Consider the following 12,339-nt stretch of genomic DNA (forward strand, 5'->3'; position numbering starts at 1 on the left):
ATTGTTCAGTAAAATCTCCTGAATTTTTCTGAACCAGCCAGTCTCATTCTTCTTTTGAGTTACCTGTGGCCCTATGGGATTCCCAATACTGGAAAGGTAGCTCTGGTGTCATTAAAGCATTGTTAATATGATTATTAGTTGAATAATTATTATAGCTCCTTATTGAGTATGTATTTTGCCAAGCATAGTTAGTAATGGGCACTTTGCACTGAGCAAAGCCTCTTAAATGACCCTTTGAGGGAAGTACACTTAGATTTCCACTTTATAGATGAAAAAACAAAGGCTCAGAGGGGTTAAGTGACAGTGTTAGAAAGTGGCCTTGGGGATCATGGTATGATAGAGAATAAATTGAAGCCAGGCAGATTGGGCTCAAATCCTATACTTTGTCACATACTAGCTGTTTAACCTTTCTGAGCCTGTTTTCTCCTCTTACCATATTTCACACTTCCTGACATTTGCGAAGCCTTCCTTGATGTCCCTCCTGCAGAACCTTGTACATGACTGTGTCATTTAGCAGGCATCCCCACCAGAGTGTCCACTCTTGAAGGAAGAGGTCATATTTTGTTCCCTTTTGAATTTCTAGGACCAAGGCTTGTACATACCAGGTTCTCTATAATGGCATGTGAATGTATTGAATACAACATAGGGTTTGTAATAATTCTTAAAAATTGGGTTGATATGGAGGTTAAATAAGATACTGGGCCATTAGAAAGTTTTGAGTTTTCAGTTGGGCAGACCAAGATTCAAACCTCGTCTCTGCCTTTTAGGAACTTCTCAATTCAGAGTCTCAGCTGAAACAAGGAAGTGCTATCTACTTTTGTTTCACAGTTGTAGTAAACGATGAAGGATTTAAGCTCAGTGTGTTAAAGCCTACCCTTCTAGCTCCCTGAGGGCAAGGGCCAGCCATGCTCCTTTTTTTCTTTTTTACATCTTTATTTAAGTATAATTGCTTTACAATGGTGTGTTCGTTTCTGCTGTATAACAAAGTGAATCAGCTGTATGTATATATATATCCCCGTATCCCCTCCCTCTTGCGTCTCCCTCCCACCCTCCCTATCCCATCCCTCTAGGTGGTCACAAAGCACCGAACTGATCTCTCTGTGCTATGCGGCTGCTTCCCACTAGCTATCTATTTTACATTTGGTAGTGTATATATGTCCATGTCACTCTCTCACTTCGTCCCAGCTTACCCTTCCCCCTCCCCGCGTCCTCAAGTCCATTCTCTATGTCTGCGTCTTTATTCCTGTCCTGCCCCTAGGTTCTTGTATACCACAGTGTCTGGCAGAGTGCCTGGGACTGAGTTAATGTTCCGAATATGTTTAAACAGCTGAATTTCCTTTCTTGAGGCCTAGCAACATGATGTAGCCCACAATTCTAGGTGTGAACACAAAAACATTTTTCTTAAAATGAGAGCAAGGTCACGACTCTTAATTACTTTTGACTGAACCATAATCATAAAATCGTAACTCTTTATTGTGAATGCACTCTGGGCTAGGCACTGGCTGAGCAATTTTCAGGTACTATCTTATTGAATCTTGACCACCACTCTCTGGGGAAGGTACTATTTCTCCTTAATTTAAAAAATGGAAGCTCCCATTGTGTCCACAGGTGGTAAATGACTTTAGGCAGCATGAGAGCATAACAGTTGCTCAGTAGATGGTAGCAGTTGTGGTGAAAAGTGAATCCAGGTCTTTTTGATAGACTGTCCAAGACAGCTAAGAATCCGAAGGGCTCACCCAGTCCTACCAGGTGAGTCAAAAGGTCTTGCACATCTATGCTGTCTTTTCAAGTAACATAGTTTATTCTGCATTATATGAAAAGCATACATTTTGGGGCACAATTAAATATGAAACACTGTATAACTTGAACACAGATATGCGTCCAAGATTTGCTCTGAAAACTAACTTTTCCATTTGCATTGAAGACATTTAACAAGCAACTTGGTAATATTAAAAAATCAGAACTGGTGATGTCACAGGACTAGGAAGGGAGATGAAATAATCATTTGTAAAATAAAAGAATGCTTCTATTCATTATTATCTGGAAAAATCTAACTACTGTATCTCCTAAAAATAACAAAACAGTAAAATTTCAAAATTCAGGAGGAACAACAGAACAATAAATAGCATTTGTAAGGAAAAAATAGCTTCTTTAATAGATTTCTATGGTGAATGAAAAGGATTGTGAGAGATGGTATGTGCTGCAATTTGATTATGTAATATAATGCAAACATACTCTATTTTTTTAACACTGCTGTAGCATTCTCCTTTACTCTTTTTTAAAATAGATCTTTATTGGAGTATAATTGCTTCACAATACTGTGTTAGTTTCTGTTGTACACCAAAGTGGATCAGCCACATGCATACATATGTCCCCATACTCTATTTTTATACATTTTGAACAACTTTGGACTAGTGCGTTAGGACTTTCCGAAGAAACAGAACCAATGGGATGTATATGTACATACATACATATATATATATGTATATATCTGTATGTGTATACACATGTATATATGTGTGTGTGTATAAATATATATATATATGTATGTATGTATTTATTTTAAGGAATTGGCTGATGTGATTTTGGGTGCTGGAAAGTTTGACATTTTGCGGGGCTGGCTGGCAGTCTGGAAATTCTGGCAGGCGTTAACGCTGCAGTTTTGAGTCCAAAGCAATCTGGAGGCACAATTCTTTTCTCCTTGGAGGACTTCAGTCTTTTACAACTGATTGGATGAGGCCCACCCACATTATGGAGGGTAAGATATGTTGCTCAAAGTCTACTGGTTTAAATGTTAATCACATCTCAAAAATACCTTCACAGCAACATCTAGACTGGTATTCAACCAAGCAACAGGGCACTACAGTGTAGCCAACTTGACACACAAAATTCACCATTACAACTAGTATATTCAAGCAGGCTGGGAGAAGTACACCTGGACTAAGTTGGCAGGAATAATAGGAAGAGAGCATTTGTACTACAAGTAGATCAAGTGAAGGAGAGCAAGGGGCCTGGGTGTGGCAGTTGCTTTAAATGCATTTTATTTAACTTATTTAAATAAGAAATAACTGTTAAGTGGCAAATTTCCCCTATTTCATAGGTGTTATTAAAACAAGGTATTGCACGACCCCTGAGACTGATGAATCAAAGCCTGTAGCGTTGATGACAGAGATGCTTCATTGAGGAAGCTACTGTAAGAATAACCCTCGCTTCCTGCTGGTGCCACAGCTGGTTGCTTAGGGGGAAGCCAGCTTTCAGCATGAATGGGCTGCTGTGGAATCCTGTTTTCTAGCTGTCAAAGCAGAAGGTTTAGCATCTTCTTCCAATATTCTGGTAACTCAAAGGAAGAAATTGAGATGATTTACTAAAGGATTACTTAGAGAGCAAGCAATTCAAAACAGGACACCAAACTGAGGTATAAAAAAGGAATATTTATCTTTTAAAAATACAACTTTGAACACTACTGACATGTGATTTACAAAGTATTTTTGTGAAATACTCTTCACTGGCTTTGCTTAGTACATTCTCTTATTTTCAATCAAGACTCAAGGGAGGGCATGCTTATGTTATTACAAGCACCACCAACACCACAGAAGAAAAGACCATCTCTGCCTCAGGATATTAGTCCCCAGTTCTCATCCTTTCCATTTCTTTTCCATCAGCCAGGACTTCCTGACTGGTCCACGCACACTCTGCCATTGTAATCTGCTGGTGGGCACCGCAGAACTAGAGGAGTCCCAGTTCTCAGGACTCTAGGTGGAGCCGACCTATTTGTGCAAAGCTTCACACACCCTAGCCTACTATTTATTCATTACCAGGAATTTTCTATTAATACTCATATCAACTCTTTGCAGACATTCAGCATGAAGTAAACATAGTATTTACAGCAGTACATGGTTTGCAATTCAACACACTGACAGCAGAAGAAAAGGGACCACCAGACTTTGTAAGAAGACCAGAGGGGAAGCATATCAAAATAAATCCCTTCCGCTAATGTGTGTGTGTGTGTGTGTGTGTGTGAGCACACACGTGTGTTTTAATTCATAGAAAACTAAACATGCCCTCCTTTAAAAGCAGGCTATTTACAAGGTGACTCTGAATACCACATACACATACCAGTCATACTGGACACTTGCTTTCTGTGAATACATCTAGTTTTTTAAAAATTCTGAAATAAACCTTTTATCTGATACATTAGAGAAAATAACTTTGAAACATTTGTCAACTTTTCGTTCACAGTAATTTTGTAAAAAGCCACAAACCATGCTTTGTCTTTTAAAAGGTGAACCTGGTCAAGCACCTTCTAGAAGACACTGATATGTTATTCACTTACTGGCCTACTGGGAATTGGAAAGACAATGTCAGTTATGGAGTCCCTAGTGCTCCTCACATTCCTCTCACCAGTAGCAACATTAATGTGAAGAGAAGTTCTGAAACACAAATCACATATAAATCATCAAAACATTTCAGTTAACAGTGTTTAAAAAATACTAAAGCCTACAACAGTAGTACAGACACTGAAAACACCCCAAATACTCTGTAGCCTCAGGCCTTTTTAAATACTACTAATAAAAAGAGACAACCAATTGACAGAAAAGGAGGAAGTTACAGCACTTGAGGTTTGAGTCAATTTCTTTACAGGGCCTGTAGCTTGAGGTGCTGCTCTAGGATCCTTATTTTAAGTCAAAAGATATTCCAGGAATGAACTGACAAATTTAAAGCAATTTCCACTTGAAAACCATTGAAAATACAAATCACTTTCTAAGCTTGTCCAACACACATTTATTTTCAGGATCCCAGGTTGTCAGGCAAAGGGATTCAGGTCAGTTTCAAGCCCTCAAAGCCACAGAATTTCCATCTCTTCTCCAGACTGGCTCCAACTCCAGTCATTTCCTGCTTGAAGGTATGCTGGAGTCTGCTCATGAGACATTCTACATCACTGGTACAGATCTGTGGGACAGAGAGGACATCTCCATTCAGAACCAGTCCCACCTTCCTAATCTGGCTTCCCCCGCAATGTTGGTTTAGAATGCTGACGCGCACGTGTGTGTGCTAGGCGTGGGGTTGACCTTCCCCTCCCTGTGTGTGTGTATGTGTCGGTTGAGTGGATTACAGATGGAAGCCTTCTTCTGCTTGGACTGCCTGAGTCCACTGAAATTTCTTTTTGTTTCTGTATTTCATAACTGCTTTATTTAGGCATAATTTACATACAATAAATTCACTTATTTTACATGTACACATTGATGAATTTTAGTAAAGTTATACAATAGTGCAACTGTCACCACGATTCAGTTTTAGAACATTCCATCACCCCCCCCACAAAGGTTCCTTTGTGCCCCTTTGCAGTCAATCTTTACTCCCAAACCCTGACTCAGATTGTTTTCACTGTGATTTTGCAGTTTTTGGAAATTTCATATATGTGTAATTGTACAATATATAGTCTTTTGTGACTAGTTTCTTTCACTTAGCATGATGTTTTTGAGATTGATCGCCACCAAGCTTTCTCTGGGAAAGAGCTGGTGTCGGTCATGCGGAGAGGCTTGGGTCTGCAGCCAGCTGAATGATGGCTTATCAGTTCTGGTGATGTTACGTTCAGGCCCACTGAAGCTACAAAGCCTTTGGGGAAGAGAGGGAGGCAGAAATGGCTGCCACCAGAGCAGACGTCTTCACACCCGTCTTAGTTCACAAAGGAAAAGTGACAGGAATAGAGAATGCTCTGTGTTCCTACTTCTCTGCTCCCTCTCCCCACTCCCCCCTCTCTCTCTCTCTCTCTGTCACACACACACACACCCCAATATAAAAACAAAAACAAATCTGTTGACCCTTAGGGTTTGCTTCATCTTTATGTTAGTAGCATAGTAGCAACTTTCCTAACTGTGAACCTGGATACTAGGGCTTGGCTGAAGAGCACTACGGGATCCTTAAAGAAACCCCAAGTTGCTGTCACAGTAAATATTTATAAAGGTGGTAGGAGGGACCCCCCAAATTCTTATAGTACCATTGCAGGCTCTCTTTGGGAGGCCCTGGTACTACCCTGGCAGGAAGCTGCTCGGGAGGAACTGGCACTAGACTAGGAGTGAGGTCATGCGTTCTCCCCAGTGCTAGTAGTGAACTGTATCCAGTTAAGTTAATGAAGCACACTGCACAGTAGCATGTAGAGTTGAATCCCCATTTCAAAAAACATAAATCTATAATGCTTATAGATATATACATACAATATAGGTGCAGCAGATGTATAAAAAAGGTCTGAAATAAGATATGCCAAACTGTTAACAATGGTTATCCTTGAGAGATGGGACTGTGGGGAACTCTCCCTTTGCCTTTACTGTAGTTCTATATTGCTTACATTTTAAAGAGAATATGTTTGCATTATTTTTGCAATTAAAAAAACCAGATCATTTTTACTGACACAGAGTTCAGTTTCAAACCACCTCAACAGACCACTTGGTCCTGGTGCTCACATTGAATCCCTCCCTTCACTGCCAATGGGTTGGCCGCTTAATTGCAGAATAGCATCACTTCCCAGAGACAAATGCCAGGCGAGTGCTAGCTAAAACTAAAACAAATGCCGTGAGGAGGATGTATCACCACAGCTGGATTACCAAATGGGCCAGTGCCTCTGTTAAGAGGATATATGCTTATGTACCACAATGTTCATTGCAGCTCTATTCACAATACCCAGGACATGGAAGCAACCTAAGTGTCCATCGACAGACGAATGGATAAAGAAGATGTGGCACATATATACAATGGAGTATTACTCAGCCATAAAAAGAAACAAAATTGAGTTATTTGTAGTGAGGTGGATGGAACTAGAGTCTCATACAGAGTGAAGTAAGTCAGAAAGAGAAAAACAAATACCGTATGCTAACACATATATATGGAATCTGAGAAAAAAAAAGGTCATGAAGAACCTAGGGGTAAGACGGGAATAAAGACACAGACCTACTAGAGCATGGACTTGAGGACATGAGGAGGGGGAAGGGTAAGCTGGGACGAAGTGAGAGAGTGGCATGGACATATATACACTACCAAACGTAAAATAGATAGCTAGTGGGAAGCAGCCACATAGCACAGGGAGATCAGCTCGGTGCTTTGTGACCACCTAGAGGGGTGGGATAGAGAGGGTGGGAGGGAGGGAGACGCAAGAGGGAGGGGATATGGGAACATATGTATATGTATAACTGATTCACTTTGTTATAAAGCAGAAACTAACACACCATTGTAAAGCAATTATACTCCAATAAAGATGTTAAAAGAAAAAGAGGATATATGCTTAAATGGCTTAACATTTTGGACATCCAACTGTCAGAAGTCTGCATTGCAATGGCACTTCTCAAAAGGCCCAGATCCTATGAAATAGTGAGTACAATCTATGAGCAGCTTTAACTGAATGCTGCTTCTGAAAAAATTGTGTCATGAGTTTATTTATTCTGAGGGGTCAAGAGTCCCCTCCTGCCTATATGAGGCAGGCATCCTTGACTTTCCAGGAACTGGCACTTACCCTTGCTCCTGATGCTTTGTGAGCTCCCCCACAGGATAGCATTCAGGGAAGGAATTGGCCCATGAGATCAGCTGTGAGCAAATACGCAGTCTGTATTACAGACTTATTGTTCCAACTTTTTTTGTCCCTGCCTTGATTGTGTCATTGTAGATAATGGCAGTGCTAATGGCTAAAGGCCCAGGGCAAAAGTTTGACTGGTGAGAAATATTTGTTAATTAGCATGTGATATGTAAAGTAAAAGGAGGAAAATTCTTCTAAGATATATCTTGGAAGTAGGGTGGCCAATTCATTCAGGTTTGCCCAGGACTTCCCCGGTGTCAGCGTTAGAAGTTCCAAGTCCCAGGAAACCCTTCAGTCCCAGGCAAACAGGGACAGACGGTCACCCTATTAGCAAGAGAGAAACTTTACGCTGAATCACAGTGAGAGAATAGGTGAGGGAAATTTCCTTACAGTGATTGCTAATGACTTATTTGTGCTTGAGGAGAGTGAGGCCACCTGTTCACAAAGAACCCTACATCGCCTTGCATGGCCATCTCAGGCCCCCACATACCTTATTATCAAGACGGTGCAAGTAGGAGCAGATATATTCAATGCTTGCTCCAAATGGGTGGACATGAAGGAATGTGGAGATAATCCCTATAGAGACAATAGCATGGAGGTTACACTTGAGCATTGTATTCGTTGAGATGCCACATGATAGCGTCTAGCAAGAGTCAACTCATATGTACATCATATTATGTATTGGGCACTACTCTAAGTTTATATATATTTTACACATTTAATCTTTACAACGACCCTGTGAGGTAGGTATTACCTACCATCCCCATTTCACAGATGAGAAGACACTGAGCCACAGAAAGTTTAAGCAAATTGCCCAAGGTCACACGGCTGGTAAGTGGCAGGTATTTGAATCCAGACAGTTGCTCTCAACCACTATGTGTACTGCCTCTCACTGCACTATACCGCATGCAGAAAATCTGGCATTTGAGGAGTCACTTCCATCATTCATGATGGCTAAACGCCATTTGAATTCTACGTTTTACAATGAATTTAGACTTTTACAATGACTTTAGATTGTGCTGGGTTTTTGCAGTTCCTCTGAACCATCTTTAAATTGGATTTTAGCCTCTTATGCATTTAATAATGTCTTGCTGTTGTGGCAAAAGTACAAATCATGGACTTTGCCTGATTAACCTTGTGCCTCTCACAAGAGAATCTGCTGATTGTATTTGGGTTTTATTCCGTGAGTAGGTCTGTAAAGAAAAGCCAAACATTTCCTTCATTCAAGTGGTGACTAACATTCTGTGTGTCCTCAGAGCCCTGAATCTCTTCAAGTAACAGAATTCTTATAGCAATTTACAGCCTCCAGGGATGTGCATGATTTCTAACTCTGGAGTGATTGGCAGCTACACATATTGCCTTGATTATTCTGGCCACCAGGTTAATTGTGCTAATACTACTTCTTTCTCTGGCAACAGGCAGCATATAAATTGTTCAAAAGTCTACTATTTTTTCTTTATTTTTTTTGAATTCATCTCCTTTCATAAGATCTTAGGTATATCAAACAGACCCAGAACTTAGTTTGCTGAAAACTGCCAGGAAATAAAAGCTAAATTTGATTTGGTTTATAAACTATGACTTGTCTATATCCCTTTAAGCACCTGGCAAAGAATATCACAAGTTTAAATTGTAGCTTAAAGTTCAAATAAATTCTCTGTAAAAGTCCTCCAATATTAGATGGCAAGTGGGTGGGTTGGAGGATCCAGGAGGAACTGATGGTAGGGTTCAAAACTTTATTCAGAATGGATACTATTACTTATAACACTACTTTACTCTTTTTTTTTTTTTTTTTTTTTTTTTTTTTGCGGTACACGGGCCTCTCACTGCTGTGGCCTCTCCCCTTGCGGAGCACAGGCTCCGGATGTGCAGGCTCAGCGGCCATGGCTCACGGGACCAGCCGCTCCGCGGCATGTGGGATCTTCCCGGACTGGAACACGAACCCGCGTCCCCTGCATCGGCAGGCGGACTCTCAACCACTGCGCCACCAGGGAAGCCCTACTTTACTCTTAAATGACTTGGTAAATTGAATTTCTAAACACTGACTCAAGCTGAGAAACTTAAATTCTGAAGAAGACAGTCCATATTCAAAGGAATTCTAGATACTATGGTCAAGAAATCCTGTCAAATACCAAGAAGTAACTCCATAGATTTCAAAATACGAAGCAGTTTTTGTGGGTTCACACCCAAATAACCAATTTAAAAAATAGATTTTCCTTTCTGTGAGTTCAAGACTACTTTCTTTAAAAAGAAAAACACTAAACACTTAAGAATCTTTGTTTCTAGAACTATCCATTTACAGAGGTTTCCTCCTACCCATAGCTCTTCTCTGACAGGTCTCCCTGTTGCCATGCCAATTTGTTAAAGAACTTTGAGTTCGAAAACGGAAATAAGTTGTCACTCTTCTTGAAGACTCACTGGCAGATCCCCCTGTGCATCTTTATTAACATATCAAAGTGTTAAATCTGAGTACAATATCCATTACTGAAGGAGGCGGATACATCTTTAAAATATGCAGAAGCTAATTAGTGTGGAGAACTTTTGAGATTGGGGTGAGGCTACAGTGTGGCCCAGCTTCCTAGAAGGCAGCTGGGATTATCTGCTGAGGCCCAAGATTAGCCCCTTTTAAATGACTGAATATTTTAGTCATTTTAAAGGGGCTCAATCTGCCACTGTTCTCCAAATAGAATATAAAGTCAACAAGCATTTGTGAATAGTGCTGTAAGTGCAAAATGTTTCTCATTTATTGAGGGCTTACTATGGGCTGGGCACTGTGTTTAGTGATTTAGATGAATTGTCGTATTTAATACTTGCAGCTACTTTTAGACAGGTAATATTATTATGCCCATTTTGCAGACGGAAGAACTGAAGCTCAGGATGGAAATGGTGGGGTCAAGACAGAAAGCCAGTTCTGTCTGATTCATTAACCACTTATGCTACCTTGCCTCTGTGAAAAAATTTTTATGTAACGAGAGCAATTGTAGCATTTATCTCATCAGAGCCCACCAGGGTCCAACACCCCACAGACAGCCTCGTGAGTCACCTGCCAGTAACCTGGAAAGACAGGAGAGAGACACACACCTTCTCCGGAGGCCCATCTGGAGAAGCTCTCTGCCAAACAATGTCTGCACTGTCCCTTGAGTGGGAGTGAGAGGGCTCACCTATCTCTGCTTAGAGATTTAAAAAATCTACAACGTGTTTCTCCAGTGGACCCCCTCTTAGCATAGCACTTATACTGACACACTGGATGTGGCAGTGGTCACCAGGAGTTTGAAGAGGGCTGGGAGCCGCTATTACCATTTTGATTGAAATCTGTACTTGTTCTTACCCTGTTGTCTTCAGGACTCTGGGTCCTTGCACTGTCACGCTTCATAAATGCTTGGCATGTGCTTATGCATCTTAGGTTAATGCTTCCCCCCACTCCACTGCACTCTATCCGTTGAATGTGTGTGTTAGCTTCCTTACCCACTAGCAGTGCTTCGCGTTCAGATTTGATAGGACAGCTGTTCAGGGTCTTCTCCAGAGGGTAGTCACTATCCTGGCTCGATGCACACAGTCTAGAGGCACAGCTTTCCTGTGGGAATAATATGTCTCCTGGGTCAGTGCACCTTATATGGTAACAGACTTGGTTTCAATTATACAACAGGGAACTTCTTAACGGCACCTCGAAAGCAATACTGTACAATTTTGCTTATTGAATGGGAGGAAAAATAGCATAAATTACAAAAGCATCACCAATAATCCAAAGCTTCCTTATAAGCCTTCAAAACACACAAAAATTTAGACATTCATCTTCACTAGTCTTTTTTTTCCCTTCTGCCTTTATCATTCTTGACTCTATGCAAGTAGTCTGGGGAACCAGACCCAACATTTATTGTCTGTAAGATGCCAGGTACTGTTAGGTATGTTTTATCTCCATTCTACAGGTGAGGAAAGTGAGGCTCAGATAAATCAGGTAACTTGCCTAAGATCACATTGCTAGAAAATGGTAGAGCCAGGATTTCATCCCAGGCCACCCAATGTGAAAATTAATTAATTTTTTATTAATTAATTAATTAATTAATTAATTTATTTTTGGCTGTGTTGGGTCTTCGTTTCTGTGCAAGGGCTTTCACTAGTTGTGGCGAGCGGTGGCCACTCTTCATTGCGGTACGCGGGCCTCTCACTATCGTGGCCTCTCTTGTTGCGGAGCACAGGCTCCAGACACGCAGGCCCAGTGGCCATGGCTCACGGGCCCAGTTGCTTCGCGGCATGTGGGGTCTTCCCAGACCAGGGCTCGAACCCGTGTCCCCTGCATTGGCAGGCGGACTCTCAACCACTGCGCCACCAGGGAAGCCCAGGACCATTCTTTTTTATTTTAGGTCCACACTATGCTAAAGGTCAGTCCCATATTGGAATGGAGAATCTACAGTGTAGCCGATCCACTCACAGGTAATCAACTGTTGGCTCTTGAACTAAAAATTAGAGCCTCTATTTATTGACTGTCGGCTCTCTCTCTCTTTTCTCTGATAAGGACATTATCAATTAGGATATTTATGACGTTACAGCAAGAAATGACCATGACAGTGGACTTCTTTGTTGTTGAAAGTTTTCTCTTTCTGAGCATAGTGTGTATGTTTCATAAGAGATACTCAGGTGAAATCCATGACCAGCAGCCAAACTGAAAAATGCCTCCAGACCGTTCTCGGGATTTTCTTTCTCTCTTTGGGTACTGAGAACATCTTTTCTGTATTATAAATGTGAAGCAGGAGCCTTCAGAAGAAGGAATAAAAGAAATC

General features: G+C 41.0%; 1 protein-coding gene across 8 annotated transcripts in view; it reads right to left on the reverse strand.

Annotated features, from left to right (window-relative positions):
* Positions 1 to 3,411: 3,411 nt before the first annotated feature.
* The window catches only part of ENOX2 (ecto-NOX disulfide-thiol exchanger 2), a 289,504-nt gene continuing 280,576 nt past the window's right edge, over positions 3,412 to 12,339 (reverse strand). For all 8 annotated transcript variants that reach the window (XM_032620439.1, XM_032620436.1, XM_032620441.1 and 5 more), the window contains 3 exons: positions 11,027 to 11,135; positions 8,055 to 8,140; positions 3,412 to 4,950 (listed from right to left, as the gene is read on the reverse strand). In XM_032620439.1, coding sequence (XP_032476330.1) covers positions 4,819 to 4,950; positions 8,055 to 8,140; positions 11,027 to 11,135 — 327 coding nt within the window. In that variant the 3' untranslated portion in view covers positions 3,412 to 4,818. The remainder of the gene's footprint in view (positions 4,951 to 8,054; positions 8,141 to 11,026; positions 11,136 to 12,339) is intronic.

This window comes from Phocoena sinus, chromosome X (genome assembly GCF_008692025.1).
Source record: "Phocoena sinus isolate mPhoSin1 chromosome X, mPhoSin1.pri, whole genome shotgun sequence".
NCBI classification, from domain to species: Eukaryota; Metazoa; Chordata; class Mammalia; order Artiodactyla; family Phocoenidae; genus Phocoena; species Phocoena sinus.